The following is a 23304-nucleotide window of genomic DNA, read 5'->3' on the forward strand; positions in this document are numbered from 1 at the left end:
GGTTTATTTAATGGTTAAATGATTCCCTTTTCTCTGTAATAATAAAACAGTACCTGTACTTGATCCCAACTAAGATATAATTACCCCTTATTGGGGGCAGAACAGCCCTATTGGGTTTATTTAATGGTTAAATGATTCCCTTTTCTCTGTAATAATAAAACAGTTCCTGTACTTGATCCCAACTAAGATATAATTACCCCTTATTGGGGGCAGAACAGTCCTATTGGGTTTATTTAATGTTTTATTGATTTTTTTAGTAGACTTAAGGTATGTAGATCCAAATTAGGGAAAGATCCCTTATCCGGAATACCCTTGGTCCCTAGCATTCTGGATAACGGGTCCTATACCTGTATCTAAAAATGGCAGCTCTTTGATAGGCTAATTTACACACAGCCAACAATTCCACCCACGCTGCTGCCACTGAGAGTTCGGGCCCAAGATGTGCTGTGTCTCGGAGTAAACATTTTTTTCTCCTTTTATGAAGTTATTTAAAATGCCATTTGTAACTATCAAAAAGAAATTTTCACTCTTGTACATACATCATAATCCTTCACTTGCTTGAATTCTGGCTCAGCAGTACAAAAATAAAATATGAGGACGGCGCAATACACAGTATATTTTTAAATGATTTTTTTAAAAACAATTCAAAAACCTCATTCTTAGTGCAAAGTAGAGAGCCCATTGGAGCAACTGCATTTCCTTGTCCAATATACACAGAATTATAATTACACTCTACTACCCTGGCACCGATGATTTTGCCTATGGCACACAGGCCATACCCACCCTGGCTCATGAGTAAGAGCCCATGTAACCTGTCCTAAAGTCCAACTGGACTCGATCAGGTGCTTTTCCACCGCCTGAACAAAAGTCCAACTGAAATTCACTTAAAATTTGGCTGATTTAGTCTGTTCTTTTGTTCTGAAATATAAAACTTTGTGTAAAAGACAAATTGCATTTAAAACAAGCTGCCTGCTAAATGGTTGCTGATACCACAGATGCTGATATTTGGCAGTTCCAGGCATATACCTCCCATCATTCCCCACTAGTACTGGTCCTGCCCAAAGAAGGCAAGGGTGCATGTAGCTAGTGGTTCTGTAGTGGTGACAATTCACATATAGGTTTCATTGAGTCATATGGGAATGTTCACACCTGCAATTCTGACAAAGGGATTATTATAATAAATGAGAGAAGGGATTTCCATGCAAACTAAGTTATGTTTTTATGTTAGAGGGCACTGTATTCTACTTGCTCCAAATAGACCATAGTAATGGCTTAGATGTCATTAAATCCACATTTTGGGTCTCCGGTCTGAACTCTCCTGCCCTAGACTCTATGATGTTAGGGGAGTTTTGGCACATAGTAATGGGAACAATATCTACATTCCCCTGCGTGTATATATAATTAATATACCTTATATAGTGTGATAATTGTTGTGAACTGCTAACAAATTTGTTTCTGGGTGCATTTCCACTTGCACCAAAGTTGCCATCCACTGCTAGCAGAATTGTGCCTGATTGTGCCCAAACCACTTCTGATTTCAGTACAAGCCAATTGCTGCAAATACAAATATCTCAAGATTGCACTGGAACTGAATTGGAAGAGACTGTTCCCCTGGGACAAAGAGCACTATAAGGAACATTACTGAATATCACTGCCATTGGAGTCATTGATATTGGCTCCAGTAGAAACCTATATAAAAAAATATAACCGTTATACATCATTTCTATAAAAGTAGTACTCAGGTACAGGGCAGCAAGGATTGGTATTTTATCTAAAGCAAAGGCATTGCACATGTTTATGGATTATTCTAAGGTTTAAGATATAGTGCAGCATACTATCATGGAGAGGTGCAAAACCCCAATAAGGTGCAGAAGGCAGGTACTGTACTGAATGCCCTGAAGGCACACAGTTTGCCTCACACGGTTTCCTATACACAGACCTATAAGTAAAAGACTGAGGGTTTGTCGTGACTTGTGCACCAAGTTGCTACAAACTCTGCCCATGACTGTACCTCTCACTTATGTGCAGCTAAACCCCTGGGACATTACTGAATTACTGCCATTCTGGAACAGAGCCACTGTCAGATATAACCATTAGTACTGGCATGGGATAGATCCCTTATTCAGAAACCCATTATCCAGAAAGCTGAGAATTACAGGAAGGCCATCACCCATAGACTCCATTTTAAGCAAATAATTCAAAAAAAATTTTTTGTAATAAAAAAAAAAACAAAAAAAACATAGCTTGTACTTGATGGTACACTGACGGCAAAACAATCCTAATGGGGTTTATTAAATGTTCAACTTATTTCAAGCAGATGTGAGTTATAGAGACCCAAATTATAGAGAGATCCCTTATCTGGGAATCCTTAGGTACCTGCATTACCTTATAGAATGTGAGATTCTGACCCATGCACAGTTAATGCCAACGATGCAGCACTGATTTAGGATCTCTGACCAATAACCTTATTCAAGCTCTCCTCAATACATTTGGGTACCAGTGGGCCGGTACGATACCAGGAGCTCTGTAAGTGGACAGACCCAATTGTAGCTCATAAACACCATCATTAGGCATCGTAGGTATCTGACAAGGAACAATACAGACAGACCCTTTCCATCTTCGCAGATGAATATTTCCGGAACATTGTGTCGCCCCCCAGCACCTGATATATGGCCAAAACTTGTAAAACAGTAAAAAAAAATAAACTTAATTATAACCCGACATATAAATACCCCAATACCACAGCTCATCATCAGCCCATTCAGCAGTTGTGCACACATTCTGTAAAATCAGCAAAATAAAACTTTCAGTAATCTCATGTCACTCAGAAAATAAGAGTCCTGTTTCCTAACCCTGGGCGTAGATCATAACTCCATGTGGTTTTCTTTATCTAGAAATAAAAGAAATGGAAATTAAGAAAAGTGCTTATGTCACCTCACTTTATAGGTTAGAAAAAGATATGATACATACATGTGTTTAATTTTTTTTATTTCAACAGAAAATCAACTGATTTCACTTAATTATTAATATACAATATACTTCAGGCATCTATTTAGTACCAGCAATTTAGGATCCCCCCAAACTGCTCACTGGTTAAATGCTATAGTAAGGGCGCAGCTCGCTTCCCCATAGACAAAGTGCGCTGACAGGAAACGCATTAGACCTCGAGCTGTGTGTATAGATGTGTCAATAAAGATTGAACATTTTTACACTTTAACTTTTGCCGCTTCTATACTACATGGAGTGTGCTGCTGGTGTTGATTTTCATTTTGTTTTATTGCTCTAAAGATCCTGGAAAAGCCTTGCTGGTGTAACGACCTTGCCTAAATAGCCAGCCAGCTGGCAAAAAACTCCATATCATCTCCTACTAGACCCTTACATAGTTATCAGTCCCATTACAAGGAGCTAGGAGGAAGGGTGGTGTGATAGTGAGTGGCTTTCCATCATTAGAGACATATCCAGCCAAGCAGGGCCATACTTTTATAACAGGGAACTTCCATGTACTGAGAGAAACCTCAACTCTAATCCAGTATAGGTATTCCCCATGTAGGAAGAACATTGCAGCTGAGGAATATGAGGGTAAAGATGCCTTTTACCATCGCTAGGCTGATAAAGGATAGATGATTACATGTACAGGGTAAAACATCAGTTACTATATAGCTACAAGTAATGCCACGCTAGGAGCTGTATTCATCATAAGTACAATGCATAAAAGTAATCTGTTTCACTCTCTGTACCTGGTTTGGTGCTCGTATCAGGTTGGTGCAATGACCCATTTGAGGACTCATCCTGGAAATGGCTATAGAGTTTCTTAATCTCTTGGTCATATTCTTGCCATTCAGGGACGATCCGCACTGCTGCCTGCAACTTGGGCTCTTTGGTCATAGGGTTGTTACACTGTATCAGAAAATCACAAACATTAATAGGATGCACATTGTGCATAAAAAAGCATTTCTCCAATAAAGTATAGCATGCTTGCCAACCCTGCCCACCCCAGTTGCCCAACTAAATATTTTCTTGTTAAACAGACTGGGATTTAAAATAGGCCCTGGCATTACAAGAACACAGAGGCCCAAACAGCCCCCCACCAACCCAATAAATAGTGACTGTCTATGGCATCTTACAGCAGACCCTTTGGCATTTGCCAGAATCCACAGATTGCCAGTCCGGGCCTGGACAAAGCCCACAACTACAAGCAATCAGACTCTATGCTAGGTTCTCTCTATACAGCTCTAACATTGTAACGGAACTGACCAAGTCTATGGTTTTGGCCTTCTTCTTCGATGTATCGTCACACCAAGTTTCACACCACAGCCACTCCTGAGGCAAAGACTTTATGGGCACTTGATGGATCATATTATTTGGAAGATCCTGTAAAAATGAAAACCACAGAGTTGCAGAAAATGAAACATGTTTGACGAAGTACAGAGTACTCTCTTATTCTCTTGAGCAGAGGAGCCACTTGAATAACTATTATACATTTGGTAAGAACTGCTAGGGAGGCATCTTTTCTACAAGTGCAACTAAATGCTCAGAATCCTTCCATCCCTAACACAGAATATGCCCTGGGTACAAACCTGGTCAAGATTGGAGAGACTGTTGGGATCCTGGCTTAGGCCTTGGTACTGCCCTCTCAGCCTGTCTCCAGCTGCTATCTTCCGGAACTTTTTCAAATCCACTACATACAGAGCACTAGAAAGGAGACATAACTTGTATTTATATAGACACAGTAAGGCACTCTGATATCTGCAGCTTGACAAATGTGCTGCATTTTATCATTATTATGTTGGCGGTTATATACACAACCGCCGCCCTGTGCTTCCCCAGTAGCAGGCTGCTATGGGACCAGTGCATCGCTGGAATTCCATCTCAGAGGCAGTAACAGATTTAATAGGCTGAATTTATTATACGTCTCTTGTACATGGAGGGGTATTTACACAAAAGTAATTATAACAACATGTGATGTATCCCCATGAGGTACCATGTCATGCATGTAGCAAGTAGTAGCAGAAGGCAAAGTGATGGGATACTCAATAGGTTTAAATACTAAAATCCTATGGAGTTATGAGCATCTGTAGGATATACGTGGCTGACAAACGCAGTAAAAAATATAAAATACTTACCTAATGTGGTACTTACGCCCAGCCAAATGACTGGCCCAGTACCCAGATTTCCAGAAGCGGTAACCGTCCATCTCCCTCCTGCTTTCACAGAACGGTGTGTACCCATAAGGGGCACCATCCAAATTGAATTCCCGCAACTCCTTCAGATCAGTCCTTACGATCTGTGACAGAAATCAGAATGTAAGCCAGTGGGCCCAGTAATATGAACAAGCCTGTTAGTCTAAGCCGCAGAGCTCCCTGTAAGCGCGTGTCATAGGCAGGGATGTGCTCTTGTCAATCACAGGCTAACCAATGGCACTGGTTCTGTATCCCTTTAACCCTTCCATTAATTTTCACTGCCAGAGGCATCTCCAGTGCATCACCTCATCCATTATAATCTTGCACGACGGTGTCAGCATCTGTGCTGCACTGTATTCTGTTATGACTTCAGAAAGATTAGCATGCCAGGCACACTGCACGATTCTACACCATCACCTTGTAATTAACTTGCTCATTTATTCTGCTACATCATTCAAATACAAGTAGGCAACATTAGGATTAGATAGGGTGCAAATAAATCAGTATAAAAGAGTTCAGCAATCAGAAGCCAGCAGCAATAAACAGAATTTAAATAGTGTCACCCATCACAATTAGACATACCTTTGTGCTGGTTCCCATTCATTGCAAAAGACAGAAATACCATCTCTGTCCCTATGGTGGGATAGCCCTGGTCCTTGCCTATAATCTGTGTGCAGCCCAGGACCCATGGAGCTTATGCTGGGTCAGCAGAAGATTGAGGAGCTACAGGTCACATTTGGGACCCCGGGGACTCTTTTGGATGCACAAATCTTCCTTTACCCCTGGACTATTGCAGCAGTCCCATGACTAAACTAATATTGCTAAAATAATATATTGCTTATATACCTTTAGTGTTCTTTAAGCAGCTGAGGTCTTATAGGACGTAGATAAACCTGCTATTCATGATAGTAGAATATCCTTACAGTTACCCTATGGCAATTTTTCGTATCTACTCAATGGAGCCCAGCAATGCCTTGCTATATGTACATCATACATAGAAAGTTCAGTTTCTCTTTGCAATGTTACTCAGCATCCCTCTGAATCATGTGGGGTTCCACAATTCTTTTTGCAACTCAACTGCACATCTTCCGCTAGTGAGGATCAGGGATTCCAGAAATCTCAGTATGACTGCAACAGGGATATTTGCTGCTCTATTAATAACAGGAAGAACAGCAGTCTTTGTGCTCTCTCAGATGAGCTGCTTCTGCTTGTCTCTGCACATATCCCACATGTTATTAAGGCACTGTGTATCAGCAGGAATCATCTAAAGCTCATTTATTTGCAGCCATCACTCCAGCTCTCATGTGGCTCATCCGCATGTCACATTAATACAGGTTTAACATAGCTCAGATATATGGATGTGGCTTCATGATTTGAAAGAGCCCAAGCCAATGATTTTGCAGCATATTTTATGACCAGACATTACTGTTTCCAAAAATTTTACATTAAGTTTGTACCCAAAAAAGGAATGGGAAGATGGTAATTCAGAGAGATGGAGAATATCCTTTAGTTTTACAGCAGGCAAGATTCCACTATAATATTCATTGGATTGAAATTCACACAAATTATAACAGAAGAACTTCAGGTTGCCTGACTGCAAGCACAAGTCTCAGGATTAGATCATTCAATCCATTAATTACAACATAGGATTCTAGTAACCAAAATTATGCTTGTCTTACCTGATCGGCATCTACAAAGATGAATTTATCCACTGCCAGTGGAAACAGAACATCCAGGAACAGGATTTTATATCCCCAGATAATTCTCTGCTTCTCAGTTTGTTGGTGCAGCCAACGAGGCCACTTATATTGGACCAGTTCATACTGGAAGTTGTACTTCTTGGCCATGTATGGAATAAAATTCTGGATCAAAGAGCAAACAGGTTAGTGAATAAGAGGAGGCCACCACAAGGCCATATATGCCAGCAGCTCAAAAGAACGGAGGGAAGGGTAAGAAGGAGAAACTCTATGGGAGACAACAATGATTTGACCTTGGCTGAGTAAGGTTTGAAATATAAAGAGGATTGTGCCTGTTCTGTTCTTCAGACTTTAATGGGTTGAATAAACAAAATTTCCATTTGTCTTGTCCTATTGATAAGACATCTGTTGCTGCTGTGTAGTAAGGTTAATGGCCCCCATTATATGAGTATTAAAAAAATGGCAGTAGGGTGTGATACCCCTGGAAATATGATGGGGGGGACTGAAAATACAACAAAACTGACTGTTTCAATAAGATCTAGATACAAACCTTAAACGTGGGTGACAGATAATTCTTTAAAAACCAGAACTTAACCGGCGTCTGCGTATTTTTCAGCACTGACAACATCATTATTCTGTAAAGAAATAAGCAAGCGATGCACAGTAGTCTGGGATGTACCACCATCAGACAAGCTAACAATAAGTATATCTATGCATTTTTACATAAAAAACACCGTAAAGGTCTGCAAAAGTTGGGCTATTACTTTTTTTTTTGTTTTTTTTTAGTAAGAGTTACAACTTGCGAGATGATGTTCACTTGAATAGTAGTACTATTTAAACAATAAAATACACAATAACATATTTTATATAAATTATAAGGGAGGGATGGGCATAATCTGTTATGTCCAGAGCTGAAGCCAGACCAAAAAAGGCCAAAAATATTTTTTTCAGACAGGAAGGGCAATGGCAGATGAAGTAGTTCAGGCGCTAGTCTAAAAACATAGCACCAAAGTGCCTAAAGTAGCTCCCCTATACAACTGAATGCAAACAGTGTTATAAGTGCCAGCACAGATATACCCAATTAAACTGAATTGCAAATGTTAATGCCCCTCAGGGGATTTTATTACAAACATACACAGACACAAAATGACACACTCATACTTTTCTATATTGTTACACAATCATATTTGGATGCAACGATATACATTATATAAGCAAAATACACACACACACACACACATCAATATCTTCATTCCCAGTGCCACAGCAGGCCAATCATATGACTGCAGATACTCACCTAAGAAATCTCTCATACAAGTGACCGGAGGCCACAGAGAAGATATTAAGTACGTCTTCTTTCTCTGCTTTTACGTCATCTTGTTTCTGACTTCCTGCAAGTCCCCTGGAGAGAAAAGGCAAATGTGAAAGAAAGGTGATTATTAGACTGAGCCTATCCTCTTCCCTCCCCTGAGCCCCATGTACTGGGGGTGGCACTTTTAAATAAAACATTGATAGAGCAATTTGAAGCTACCACCATTGCTACTTTTAGTAGGTGCCCTACTTGGCATATGGGTCACTTTAAATACATGCCCCCCTATAGGGAAGCTCAGTATGTAATTACCATGTAATGGAATCCCAGAATCCCGACTCATTTTCACTATTTCCATCACTCAGAAGGTCCTCGTTCATTTTGTCCGGCTTTTTCTGGACCTGCAAAACATATAAGACTCCTAAACTAATCTGACCTTGTCTCATAACAGGTATCCTGTATATTTCCGATATTAATTTTTTTTTTCACAGTAAGGAAAAAAGGAGGATAAAGCTTAAAGCAATAACACAATGCAAAAAAATTATTTTTACTGCACAGTTAATTGGGAGGCAGGTAAAATGTCTTTACTTTGCAGGCTCAATTTTGGGAAAAGCTAGAGAAAACCTGTATCCAATCAAGGCATTAAGTCTTTTATGGGGAGCCCCTGTGCATAACTTTGAAGACCTGGATCATTACTGTTATAGAGATGCTGAACCTTTAGGCTGGTTTCTGCTTGTCAACCCAGGTCTGTAGACCTATTACATATTTTAACCTGCCCCAGAAGCAACCCACTCAGATGTAAGCAGGGCTGGTATGGTGTGGGTGCATTAAGGGGACGGGGATTGGCTCTATTTTTGACAAGCCTGGGTCTAAGGGTCTCGCCAGAACCTGCCTGCTCTGCATGTAAACTCACCCTAAACTCACCCTATAACGGTAGACAGACACTTGCAACATGACAGACAGTATCCCAGACTCAGACAGAAGCAGAGTGTAAATCCAACTTAACTTTATGTTATTATACTCACTTTTACTTTAATTATTTTGCTCTTAAAATCATGTAGCACAACCACCACATCAGAAGCTTCTGGATCAGAATCTGTCCCTTCATGACTAAAAGGTTAAAAATGAAACGTTATAAAAGATTTGCAAGCCTTTTAATTAGTTAGTATGTAGTTTCCTGCACTTCTAGGCACCAATTAACTGCCAGGTACCAGAATAAGATCAATGCTAGGATGGCTATGGAACAGTTATAGATGCCTAATTGAACACTGGTGTTTTGATCAACATGTGATTTTGGGGGAAGACCATGGCAATCAAAGCACCCTCAAGCTTGTCTGTCATCACTTTCCAGAGTGGACACCACTTTGCCCATGGTTGATAGGTGCCTTGCAGAAATATTCGCTTTAGAATTACCAAACATTCTATGTGCCAGCATCGGCCATTTGAGGCAGAGGATATTCTTTATGGCACAAGGGTGATTTTCAGGTGCTGTGTTTCAGGGCTATAAATGTAGCGTCGAAACCTCCAATTAGGTTCAATGACTAATGGGACATCACTACATTATAAGCAAGTTTAGGCCTGTATAAAGAGAGACCTACAAAGAAGTGTAACAGTCTTAGAGAATGCTCTTACCTGTAAATAGTATAAATATCCTCTGAGCGCCCTTTTCTGAGCCTCAGCATCCAAGCACCAGGATTGGCTTTTAACTGAAAATAACCCTAAACCAAGAAAGAAAGAAGCACTAAGCAAATGACCACGCACTATGCCAGTGAATCAGTCTCTGATCATTCATTTACTTACCAAGTTAGCCATGACGATTGTGTCCACCACTACAGGATTTGTAGATGTTCCCAATGTGAACTGGAGCCCTCGGGGTGGCTGTCCAGTAGAGACATCAAAACAATGGCCTTCTAAGAGGAGATACTCAAGCTCAAACTCAGCTGCTACAACACTGTCCACCTAGTGGCGTGGAAGAGAAGGTAAGCAACATAAACTCGATATATCCGTGCATAAGAATTTAATTTAGTACAATCCAATAGACAAACATCAACTAAGGATATGAAATAAACATGTAAGGAGTCAGTAGGTTTACAGAAACATTCGGGTTGTGTCAAAATGACACCCAATAGACAGTCATTTATCTAGACTACTGCAGCTGCAGTAAACAAAAATGGCAACATTACCTCCTCAAGGTATATATTATCCAGATCATACGGCGTCCGCACTGACTCCACCATCCAGCTGTCAGGAGTGTCAAGGCTGAGAGTAAAAAGTGGAGACTGGGGCATGTCTAGGAACTTGGCAATGGGACCAGGAGCAATATTCTTCTGTGATGTGAACATCACCTCTGGTTCCAAAACGTAGCGATAGAAACTGTATTGGCAGAAACAGAAGCATATACATTTATATCAAGAGTTTAAGTCACTAAAAGAATGGATAGAAGAATAACAGGAAAGATTAGGCCGTGATTCAATGTAACAAACAAAAACATCTGTACAGGTATGGGATTCCTTATCCGGAAACCCATTATCCAGAAAGTTTCGTGTTACGGAAAGGCCATCTCCCATAGACTCCAATATAAGCAAATAATTCTAATTTTTAAAAATGATTTCCTTTTTCTCTGTAATAATAAAACAGTACCTGTACTTGATCCCAACTAAGATATAATTACCCCTTATTGGGGCAGAACAGTCCTATTGGGTTTATTTAATGGTTAAATGATTCCCTTTTCTCTGTAATAATAAAACAGTACCTGTACTTGATCCCAACTAAGATCTAATTAATCCTTACTGGAGTCAAAACAAGCCTATTGGGTTTATTCAATATTTAAATGATCTTTAGTAGACTTAAATTATAGAGATGCAAATTACGGAACAATCCCCAGGTCCCGAGCATTCTGGATAACAGGTCCCATACCTGTACTGGAAATGTCCAGCAATAGGATATATAGTACCCAGTAAGGTACGGAAAAAGTGCAGACAATTTGTATCTGCTGTCTGGGAACTCAGCTCCCTAAAGTAATGTAACATTAGCCCAAAAGGCTTCCCATTGGCGTGGGCAACATCCTCTTATATTCATTATGGGTCTGCTAGGCATAATCCAGTTGGCTTGTTTTGTATTGGTAAAGTATGTTACAATCACCTGAATCAACTGAACTCACCCAGGCTGCAAGTTTATAGAGTTAATATGTGTGAGTACATAGATATGTCTGTATAAGCATGTGTATATGTATGCACTGGGTTTGTTTGGAGGGGTTGAACTTGATGGACTTTGGTCTTTTTTTCAACTCAAATGAATTATATAAGTATAAGCCAACATATTCTTGGCTGCAGTGTGTATATAAGGGAAATAAACAAATACTTACACACATTCCTTTAAAAAAAAAATTACATAGAATAAGACTGATCTACCCTAAACATATACTAGATCAAACTGTTAAAATGGCTATTATAACTCTAAGTGCTTTCCACCAACTGCATGTATACACATCATTGCTATATCCTACCTCTTCAGAGGCATCTCCGACAGCTTGGACTGGCAGTTCATAAACACGCGAAGATTCATATTTAGTACTTGTTTAAGAACCTAAAGAACAGGAAGATTTATTTAGTTTTAACAGGCTTCCTTACTGCAAGAACAGGAAATAATCATTTTCCCCTGTGCTTTTTAGCCCCCCTTCATGATTCCACTTAAACCCATCATAGAAACAGGGATTAAATACAGGACATACCAGGAGTAGAGGGGCTAGTCTCTGCGCTGCTTTTGTTACGGGGTCTACAACGGCAACCACATCAAAATAAATCATTCCTTCTGTAGGTCTCAGCTTAATAGCACTGAGGAAAGCAGAAAATACAGATCAGATTATTAGATATACAGGCAGCTGTGAGCGGTATAAACAAAGGATATGCTAGGAAAATGCTTAACCCTATAACTACCAGGGTCACTGGCCTAGCAATGAATTGTAGTCCATTATCTGAACAAGGTTGATAATGTCAAGAGGAAAGTGAAACAGAGACGGGCTGTTTTCAACTGTATGGCCTGACTATCTAGATATGTACTGGGTCACAGTCAATCTGCTGGTGTACATTCATGTCAGACTGAAGGTATTTCTGCAGGTAGAAATACAAGTCTAATTATGTAGGCATATATCTGTATATACATGCAAGTGGTGCCCAATCTGGTATTTCCACTGATCATAGAGGAAATGATTATCTCCAATAAAATATAATCCAAATGGCACTCACATTAACAGCAGCATGGAGTGGCTTTAGGGCTTTTTTTATTCAGATCTCAGAAGACGTTTTGGGGGCACCTCCTTTCTTCAAGTTAGCTTGAAAAGGGGGGTTACCCCGGAATGTCAGCTGAGATCTGAATCAAAAACACTAAAACCACTGCACGTTGCAGTTTATGTGAGTGCCATTTGGATGTTTTATTTCTGCAGGTAACCCATGGGTTCCTGATAAACAGCAGAACCAGTTTCCTTTTAGATGCTATGGGCCATTAACCAAAAGGATAGACACAAATATTATCTCCTTTAAAAATAAAGCTAAAGAAACAAGGGAGACTCTTGAAATTTTAATATTTTTATTACTCATTTCTTTCTGTGATTGCAAGCTTGAAGGCTCAGGCACCTCCTTCTTCTTGTAATACTTAGCACTTAATATTATGTATTTATTTATATTTTATTATTGTATTGAACCCCGTCTGTATCAGCACTATATAAATAATATACCTACTGTACATTTACATGACAAAAAGTCAAAAATAAACATGCAGACCTTTCACTCTAGCAAGCAGTATAGTCCCTAAATATTAAATCCTATCCTGACCTTTCTGCTAAATATAGTTTTGTCACATAACCAGGAAGCTCGCTAAATAACACTAAAACATATAATAAAGAAATGAAAGCTATTATATGAACAATCAATTATTAAGCAAACAAAACCTGACTGTGATACAACTTTACCTGTGTGCGTCTTCGGGTATCTGGTAATTAACTCTCCCTTCTCCTTTGGGTTGGGAGGACAACAGTGAATCTACCTTCATCACCAGATCACTGGCACTAGAAAAAAAAATACATGCTGGATATTCATTTCCCTTTTCCAAACCTCATTTAATCCTGAAAATACAAATTAGTCAACAGGCCTATTGTTTCTACAAGCATCAAAAGAATATTACATTAAATAGAATATCAAAACGGAGGGAATATTCATTGCTGTGATTATTCTGAACTCAGCAAAGAGCATTAAAGGCTTCCAACACTATCTGGTAGTGTCTGTTAGTGTCGGTTAGCTAAGCTTATAGACACAGTCTGATAGATACAGTAATTTTTCACATGCTACTGGTTTAATACATATGTTCTCAAATTTGCCCCTTGACTCCCTAATGGTACAAGAAAACTTACTGATCTTCTTCCACTTGAAGCAGCTTAATATGGGATTTAATATTCTGCGCAGAGGTCTTCAAGACAAGATTCTCTAGAAGGTGGAAATCATCTTGATTAAATATTTCATCGTCACGTAAAGGCCCAATAATCTGCAGGGGAAAAAAAAGGATAATTTGAAATAATGTGCATTTTCAGAAGAAAAGCATTGGCAGTTGAAGAGATGCTTCAGAACCAAATTAGGCCTGCATTTATTTACACCAGTGCTGTCCAACTTCTGTGGTACCGAGGGCCGGAATTTTTCCAACCTACGTAGTGGAGGGCCGATAATGAAAGCCAGTTTTGATCACTCCCCTTTTTGAAACCACACCCACTTGAAACCACACCCGTGTTATCACATGACCATAACCATATTAATGGTTGTAGTACAGCAAAAACCTGCCATACTCTGCCTTCCCTACCCTGCCTGTGTGTGCCATACTCTGCCTTCCCTACCCTGCCTGTGTGTGCCATACTCTGCCTTCCCTACCCTGCCTGTGTGTGCCATACTCTGCCTTCCCTACCCTGCCTGTGTGTGCCATACTCTGCCTTCCCTACCCTGCCTGTGTGTACCATACTCTGCCTGGCCTACCCTGCCTGTGTGTGCCATACTCTGCCTGCCCTATGCTGCCTGTGTGTGTCATACTCTGCCTGCCCTACCCTGCCTGTGTGTGTCATACTCTGCCTGCCCTACCCTGCCTGTGTGTGTATGGCACACACAGGCAGCATACAGTGACAATGCTGGCACTGCTCCTACAGTCTGCACAATAACTATATATTAAAAAACGTTTTAATTGCAGTACCACCTCAGTATATGTTCTTTTTGTAGTGTGCAGGGATTATTTATGGGTTTCTACTGCTCCAACAGTCTGTCTGAGGTGTGAACAGTGGAACAATGTGGGTGATTACAGCCTGAGCCTGAGGTGTGAACACTGCAGGGGGTGAACAATGCAGAAACTAAAAGGTGTGAACAACACAGGGGATTATATTTTTAAACAATACAGGGGATTACAGCCTGAATCTGAGGTGAGAACAATGCAGGGGGGCAGTTAATCACAGTACTGATACCATTTAAAGCTTACACAAGAGTAAGCCATCAAAGCAGCCAGACAGGTGGGGGGCCACACAGAGGGGGGTCGCGGGCCGCCAGTTGGACAGCACTGATTTACACAAAATATATTTTGGTACCTTAATTAAACAAATGACATGCAATTTTTGCATTTGCTTTGTCCTTATTGTAGTAAAGAGATTCCATAAATTCCATAAAAGACATGCAGTGAAATGCAGAGGAATGAGGGGCTTTGAAAGAAGGAGCAAGTACATTCATTTTCCTTAATAGGCAGCCATGATAAAGTTATCAATGGCAGATAAGTCTGTATTTTCTCCTGCAGGTTTTCAGTGACCCGTGATTCACTTTATTGCCAGTGGGATTAATCACCCCATTGGCCAGGGTCTTAAGATAACAGGAGGAGAAGAATCTAGAAGCAAACTTTAAATACAGACTGAAGTGTGGAGTTATGGGGGCCAGTTAGTAGCAAGCTGCAGTAGTCTAGGCAGGATAAGATAAGATTATAGATGAGTCTTAGCTGTTGCTTGAGAGAGAGAAAGCTGAATTTTAGCAATATTGCATAGGAGAAAATGGCCTGTTCTAAATCTGGCATTGATATGATTAGAGAAGGAGTAGAAAAAAAACAAGGTTAACCCTCAGTGCAAGTGAACAGAGATAATAAGCCTGTCATCAGTAGTATAGTAAAATGGGGAGCTCCTATATGCTTAGCATATCAGTCGCTAGATGGGTAAGAAAGTTTTAGAAGTACAGATGAAGACAAAATGCTGGTACTTACCCTTCCATTGCTGATAATGGCTCTCTCCCCTTTTTTCAATTTCAAAACCTCCCGGCAGTAAAGAGTATGCGATAAGATGAAATCCACCTTTGGGGACTCAAACATCTCACGGAACAGACTGGTATCCATACCCTAAAAATAAATCTTGCATTAGATTGTGATTCCTGTATGTGCTAGTGACAAACACAGCTGCACTAGTGAGCAACAGCAATGTGAAAAACCACAACGTTTGGGATAAAAGCATTATATTTACTCTGTTAATAATGTTAACATGATGCTACATCACAGCACACGGATGGGAAGGGCACCTTAAAAATACAGTGTTCAGCCTGCAGGTCTTTAGTTGAAAAGCTCTAACCCACGCTAGAAATTGTATCTTCCTGCACAGCCTATGGAAAACATGAGATAGCATAGCTGTTCTTGCTGCTTTATTGACTGGTCCTTGTGTTGCTCAGTCACTTCTAGCCACTCAAACTCCAAATCTAACAGGTTACACCCTTTTCCTTGTCTACTAGGGACACCTGGTGATTTGTGAGGGTAGGCCAACATATTATCCAAAGTATGTCCCACCTACCCCAACAGCAAATTCCACTGGGTCCTTTCCTGCCTCGATCTGCCTTGCATTTTCCTCCTTGACAATTTTGGTGATGAAGTTCTTGGCATTGTTTGAGTTCTGAGTCTGCAGAGCCGCCCAGATGGCCCGTGCAATGCGAGTGCTCTCAGCCGATGGATCCTGGCTGGGGTTGCTGAGTATGCCAATCCTTACATTATTACTGGATTTCTGATCACATATGGGGAAAAAAACAGACATGTAAATAACAGTCACTCACCCTCAATTAACTTCTGTTACCCACATTATAACAATACGAGTGAATCCATACAGCTTGTAAATTTATTTGGATATCATTACATAAAAAATTGCTATGATATACAAGACAACTCTATTTTGGCAAATTTTGCAGGGAAAAGAGGCAGAATCAAAAACCCTTCTTACCAAAACCTATGCTACAGTATTTGCCAATATTATTATGAATCTCTCCATTGCCTTCAATTCAAATATTTTGGCTCTCTAGACAAGCAGCAGATGCAGCCAGTGAAATATATGGGGTGGAAGATACTATTTACTGGAGCAGTGCAGATATTTTTAAAAACAAACTCCATTTACATCATATAGAAATGTATTTGTGTAACTGTGTGGATACCAATATATGCCTGCCAGTGCTGCGTTGCAGGGCCAACAGTTGTCTAACATCATGATTCTACAATGATTTTCCAACTTACCTGATGTTTAATTGCATCATACAAAAGCTGGCGGCCTGAAGGCTGATCAAAATCCCCCACAATCCAAAATGTGACAGGTCTCACAAAAGAGTCATCTGTATATGGGACAACAGGAGATGTATATAGCACATCAATTTGCCACAGAAAAAGCAACAACACTGCGTATTACAGAAGCCTATCAAAGCATTAAACCATTTAAAGGTAGTGATAGATAAATAGAATATTAGATAGAATGATAGATAGACAACAAATGCATGCAATGAGATATATGGGGTGTAAGTGCAAAGATAATTATCATTATAAGTGAGCATAAAATGCATGCAGTGCAGTTATACATGGGCTCTTACAGTAATATGGGTGACATGAGCTGAACCAATTTTTGTGCTGGGTTCACTTTGTGTGCTTGCCCTATTATTTAAAGGGATTCTGCCGTGATTTTTATGGAATACTTTTTATTTCTAAATTATACTGTAGCAAATAATTCACCCTACCATTTAAAATTTTATTCTTTTACCAACAAATGTATTTTTTTTAAGCTGCAATATTGGTGTGTAGGCGCCATCTCAGTGCATTGTGCCTGAGCTTTCAGAAGGAGCCAGCGCTACACATTAGAACTGCTTTCAGCTAACCTATTGTTTCTCCTACTCCTTTGTAACTGGAGGAGTCCCAAAGCAGACTTAGATTTCTTACTATTGAGTGCTATTCTGATATCTACTGGGAGCTGCTATCTTGCTTCCTTCCCATTGTTCTGCTGATCAGCTGCTGGGATCCCCCATCGATATCGCTGTCAAAAGTCATTAGTCATCAGTTATATCTCCCATTACCTATACCAGGGGTTTTCAGAATTTGTGGGTTCAAACACTAAGAACACTAACACTCCTACAGTTTTCAGGGTATCCATAACATGTTATACTGACATGTTCCCACCCTAGCAGGGTCAGCCCCACAGTCTGGGCCCCTATTTTCTTATAGTGAAAATATGATCCCAAGGAACCCCTCTCACTGCATAAATAATATTTTCTCCAGACATATAGGACACCAGCTATTACTCTATATCAGTCTAATAATGTCATTTAGGGGTTAGTAAGTGCAAAGAACGTATGGTAAGAAGCATGCTGACTGGGAAGTGAGTAAATGCGATTACCATAAATCTCCCTGGATGACATTCCTGGGCAGGGAAAGATAGCCAGAGACGTACAAAGCAAAAAAGAAAATCTCATTAAAAGGAGCAAAGTGACTGACAGTGCAAAGACACGGGTAACATTCACAGCAGAACAGCAACACAATCAAAGCACAAAGAATAATGGCATAAAGCAGAGATACACAATCGTCGGCACTATAGGTGTTTACTTTTTCCCAGTTACACTCCCCAATCATACAGGCCCAAAACCAGCCCAAGCAGTCTGCCCACTTTCACCCTTCAATGTCTCTCACCTAACTATGGGCATACATGATTGCCCAGAAAGCCACAATAATCTGCTTCTGACTCGCAGGGACCATTGGGCTGGCAAGAGTTATGCAGAGTTATGTTGGTTCCATGATCAAATGATGGATTCTGGGACTTCAAGTCCTTGCACTTTCCAAAAAAATATATGCACAATGGAAAGCAAAGGGACTACAAGTCCCAGAATCCAACACTTCAACCAGGGGCTGAATGACTCTTGCAGCAATAATACCTGTGTCAGAGTCAGACTATTATGGTGTCATGGTTTTCTCTCAATCTGAGGTATATGGTATATCTATGCAAAAAAAATAAGTAAAATCAATTTTAGAGGTTCTGACAGCATTTATTCACCTTTTTCACATAAGCCTAACTGAATAAGCTAATGTTAAAAATTTAGGGGATTCCCATTAACGGAATAAAACAAAATAGATGAAAAACTGAGATTTTAAGGCTACAGTCAAATGCTCTGGGGGAGACATAATACAGCTAAAACAGCACAAATACCCAGTGATTGATACTTTCCTACTGCAACAGCTGTTCCCTTTAATTCTGACACAGTTCAGCCCCACATTCCCCGCCACTTGTGTTAGAATTTGCCCACACATCATTTTTTCTCCCCAGAAAACAAACATTACAGTGATGGAGGGCAGACAGTACTAAGCCAGTTATAAGAACAAAATCAATTCTGTCTCAATATTTACACAGGGAACTGAATAAAAATATACCAATGGCCACTGATTCATAAACAGTAAGAAGATGCTTTTTCTCTACAGCTGCAGAAAGAATAAGCTTTGCTTTTAAATGCTTTGATAGATTATGTTTTGGGCTGATTAAGGGGGGGGGGGGGGCAAACAGTCCCCCCTTCCCCATGGAGTGGGGTGTTTAGCTCACCTTTATCTTTTGCCTGGAGGGGAAAGTTGCCCATCCCTAGCCGGTGGGATGGCATATGGGGGAGATTAGTCACGCGGCGACTAATTTCCCCGTCTGCCACGGCCCTAAGACTCAAGACAAGATATGGCAAACCACTCCTATCCACAAGGTATTTCTGAAACTTCTTACCTTTCTTTGTAAGATAGGTCATACTGTTAACTATTGCTGCACTCTTAGAATTGGAGTTCAAGGAGCTGAAACGTTTGTAGTCATCTATAAAATAGTTATCTGCAAAAAAGGGAAAGGATTAAAGGAGAACATGGTAGCACTACTGATTGTGTTACATAAAACAATCTCATAAAGCTCCATGAAAGAACATCCACAAAAGTGTCTAAACTCACCCCCAGAATCGGTTTTGTGGAACCATACAGAAATTCACTGGAAGGTACTTACTTAGAGTTGTTAAATCCAGGTACCGGCGCTCTGCTTCTAAGATCCGCAAGTTAATTCTTGGTACGACATTAGGCTGATTCATTATATGATCCACAACATCTTGATCATTTGTCAGTTCCCCCTGTGTATTATAATGTAATTAGGAATACAGGAAATATTATTAATAGGGGGAAAAATATAAAATAGTGGTTTATATGTCTTCATTTCAAAGAATCAGCAACCTGCAAATCGTATTTGTCTTACAGGGGTGGTTAAACTTTAAAGGAACAGTAACACCAAAAAATGAAAGTGTATAAATGTAACTAAAATATAATGTGCTGCTGCCCTGCACTGGTAAAAGTTGTGTGTTTGCTTCAGAAAGTCTACTATAATTTATATAAATAAGCTGCTATGTAGCGATGGAGGCAGCCATTCAAAAAAGAAAAGGCACATGCACATAGCAGATAACAGATAAAACACTATTGTATTCTACAGAACTTATCTGTTATCTGCTATGTAACCTGTGCCTTTTCTCCTTTTTTCCAGCTTGAATGGCTGCCCCCATGGCTACACAGCAGCTTATTATATAAATTATAGTAGTGTTACTGTAGCAAACACCCCAGTTTTACCAGTGCAGGGCAACAGTACATTATATTTTTATTACTTTAAAGCTCTTTCATTTTTTAGTGTTACTGTTCCTTTAAGTTAACTTTTAGTATGGACACTAGCAATCAGATACCTGCTGATAATCCAAACTAGAGAGTTGCATAACAAAAAAGTTAAATAGTTTAAAAAACACAAATAAAAAATTAAGACCAATTGCAAATTGTCTAAAAAGGTTACTCTCTACATCATAATAAAATTGAACTCAAAGGTGAACAACCCCTTTAAAAGAGCAATATTCTTATGACAGGAGGCATACATTTCCTGCTGGTAAACAAAAGCACTGGTGCTGTGCAGTTAACCAGTACCATGGCCAAACTGTCATGGCTGAATGGAATTGAGCTGAAAGATTAATTTTGTGTGCAATTGATACAGCCTGGTATCGCTTAATCTGGCCAATCTCCCAAAGAAACATAGAGGTGGAAAGTAACTACTGTACATCCTTACCAAGTAGACTGCTTTCTGAAAGAAGGTGGTGGTTTCCATTATTTTTTGCATTGTTGCAGTCTCCAGCTCATCAGGCTGCAGCTGTTCTTTTGAAAAGGGAATTCCATTAAAGAGTACGACTGGCAGTGGACTCAACCCTGTCTGCAAGAAGTATTCCTTTCCTTCCTGCAATGTAATAGCAACAATAAGACAATAGGCAGCAAAGTTAATGTGGTTTTAGAATAAGAAAAGCAAAGTGACATGATAAAATATTAAACACTTCATATATATATTTGGTATTATACATTGAACAAGAAAGCAGTGCACACAATACCTTTCTTGACTGGTCATAAGCAGAGTCTTTGCCCAAAATGCTACTGAGCTCAATATAGGGATATCGCTGCTCTAGGACAGCGGTAACGTGCTTCACAGTCAGGCGCTTTCCTGCTGGCACCTTGTTGTAGATCTGTACAAGAGATGAGGAATGAATGAATGTCATTTAAAATGATCCTAGTCTTTGCAAATGGTGAATAACAACTTCTCATGGGAATGATCAGGCCAGGAGTTTGTGTTGGTGTCCCATGTTTATCCAAACTCGGTGGTATATACTGTGGTATACTAGACAGGTATGGGATCCTTTATGTGGAAACTGATTATCCAGAAAGCTCTGAATTAAGTGATGCCCATCTTCCATAAGTCCATTATAAGAAAATAATTCTCATTTAAAAAAAAAAATGATTTCCTTTTTCCTCTTTAATCATAAAAGTACCTTGTACTTCAGCCCAAAGAAGATATAATTAATCCTTATGGGAGGCAAAACAATCCTGTTGGGTTTATTTATGGAAAGACCCATTATACAGTAAACCTCAGATTCCAAGCATTCTGGATAACATGTCCCATATCTGTAATTTGTATATGGTATCATCTGGGAAGGTGCAAAGTGCTGATGCCTCTTTTTACCAAAACAGTACCGTACTTATGTAATTATGATTTAAATGAGAAGTCTCCTCTATCATTTATTTACATAGTACAAGCAAGTTAACATTCCTAAACAAATCAATCTAATTCTTCTAAACTCCCTGTTTAATTTTATCACTAATCTGACAATGGGTGATAGAAAATGATTCTCTGCTCAAGACCACCCATTTGTATAGAATCTAAATGTTGTTAGGGCTTTTCAAGCAAATACAAACTTTATGGAAATGCAGTGTACCTTTATATGAAACCTTATTAAATTCCTGTGATACGTCTGTGCAATTTCTTAATTGCCATATAGGCACTTATATGGGCCTTGGATGCCTATATGAAAAATAAGTCCCTGACCACTAGTATGTATATGTATGTGCTACAGATATGGAGTCTGTTTCCCCTGGCACCAACGCTATAAACTTACAGATACAATTGTTTGGAAGGCGTGATACTCATTCACTTCGTCGGACACATAGTTGAAAGCTCTAAGCAAAGCAACACCTGCATCCTGAAAACCATCAACATCCTCAGAGTCATCCACAACAAAAACCAACCCGACCCTGAAAGATTACAAGAGAATAAAACCGTTATCAGCTGGGGGACAATGCACACAGACTTTCTATCATCATTCGATGGAAAGCCAACAATGAAAGTGTTAATTTTATATAATAAAATACACTTAGAGCAGAGAGGTTAGATGGCTGCTTGTTTGGACAACGTTAAAGAAATAGAGGCCGGAGATTCTACTAAGGAAAGTGACCAGACCAGAACATGCCCACTTACCTCACTGGAATATGGTTACTCAGAAACATTTCAGCAAGATTAATCAGCTCAGAGGTGGAGTCATGCACAGGATCAAAAATGATCACCTAGAAGCAAAAGGACAAAATTATATTAATGAGTTAGTAAAAACAAAAAGCCCATTATAGGAGCATTTAAAGGTCAATTTTTAATATACAGAGATTAATAGATCACCCTATACATGAATTAATGTGTGTGAGTAAATATAGTATACATTATACTTCGTGCCATCCTTTCCTTAAAAACTTGCCCTCCTTCACCATATCAGATTGTCAGTGCTCAGTCACTGCAGGCCTAATAAAACCCTATGGCCTGGGATCCCTTCCCATCACAAAAGGGTAAGGTCACTTACAAAGTTGTGAAAGTTCCTGCGGATCTGTCGGATGACACCAGGGAATGTGGGGCGAAGCAACTCCTGAAGAGTGGATGGCCATGAGTTATATCTGCTGTCCATCTCCAGATTGTTTACCCACTGCAGTGCATGCAAATAAAGGACAAGTAAAGTCAGCAAAATACTAGCACATCATTTAAATTAAATTGATATTTCATTTAGTGAATTTCAAACAGATTTTAAATACAAAAAAGAGGCTAAATGCCCAAATATTGAGGTACTAGGTCATATTATAATAGTTAATAAACTATAAATACAAAAAGCAACCAAACTGTAGATATGCCTTTGGCTCATTCAAGTTCTATTCAGATCTATAGTTGTACATAATGTCACATAGGACCAACCTACAGTGGGGTGTAACTTACAGTTATAGCAGGGTGCCTGATATCCACGGCATAATCTGCAGTAGACGGTTGGATATTAAGTTTCAGAACATTTTGGAGGGCGGTCCCATCTATGCCTAAGCGGAAAAGGCCTTCCATAACCCGGGCTTCATTACGTAATGTATCAAACAAGCTGTGTAAAAAGAGAGTAGCAAATACATATTCTAAAGCAGTGATCCCCAACCAGTGGCT

At 39.6% G+C, this 23304-nt stretch overlaps 1 protein-coding gene across 3 annotated transcripts in view; it reads right to left on the minus strand.

Moving 5' to 3' along the window:
* Positions 1-511: 511 nt before the first annotated feature.
* uggt1 (UDP-glucose glycoprotein glucosyltransferase 1) overlaps positions 512-23304 on the minus strand; it is a 38426-nt gene continuing 15633 nt past the window's right edge. For 2 of the 3 annotated variants that reach the window (XM_002936298.5, XM_004914484.4), the window contains exons 13-41: positions 23095-23245; positions 22691-22810; positions 22321-22406; positions 21962-22097; positions 20903-21034; positions 20590-20754; positions 19501-19621; positions 19237-19335; positions 17878-17901; positions 16734-16828; positions 16027-16233; positions 15453-15584; positions 13591-13721; positions 13153-13248; positions 11917-12019; positions 11692-11771; positions 10370-10559; positions 9987-10145; positions 9819-9904; positions 9212-9296; positions 8499-8587; positions 8175-8279; positions 7428-7512; positions 6860-7042; positions 5124-5284; positions 4578-4692; positions 4255-4371; positions 3738-3897; positions 512-2890 (exon numbers count right to left, since the gene is read on the minus strand). In XM_002936298.5, the coding sequence (XP_002936344.2) occupies positions 2865-2890; positions 3738-3897; positions 4255-4371; positions 4578-4692; positions 5124-5284; positions 6860-7042; positions 7428-7512; positions 8175-8279; positions 8499-8587; positions 9212-9296; positions 9819-9904; positions 9987-10145; positions 10370-10559; positions 11692-11771; positions 11917-12019; positions 13153-13248; positions 13591-13721; positions 15453-15584; positions 16027-16233; positions 16734-16828; positions 17878-17901; positions 19237-19335; positions 19501-19621; positions 20590-20754; positions 20903-21034; positions 21962-22097; positions 22321-22406; positions 22691-22810; positions 23095-23245 (3439 nt within the window). In that variant the 3' untranslated portion in view covers positions 512-2864. The remainder of the gene's footprint in view (positions 2891-3737; positions 3898-4254; positions 4372-4577; positions 4693-5123; positions 5285-6859; positions 7043-7427; positions 7513-8174; positions 8280-8498; positions 8588-9211; positions 9297-9818; positions 9905-9986; positions 10146-10369; positions 10560-11691; positions 11772-11916; positions 12020-13152; positions 13249-13590; positions 13722-15452; positions 15585-16026; positions 16234-16733; positions 16829-17877; positions 17902-19236; positions 19336-19500; positions 19622-20589; positions 20755-20902; positions 21035-21961; positions 22098-22320; positions 22407-22690; positions 22811-23094; positions 23246-23304) is intronic. The other variant, XM_004914485.4, reaches the window with a different exon arrangement.

This window comes from Xenopus tropicalis, chromosome 5 (assembly GCF_000004195.4).
Source record: "Xenopus tropicalis strain Nigerian chromosome 5, UCB_Xtro_10.0, whole genome shotgun sequence".
NCBI lineage: Eukaryota > Metazoa > Chordata > Amphibia > Anura > Pipidae > Xenopus > Xenopus tropicalis.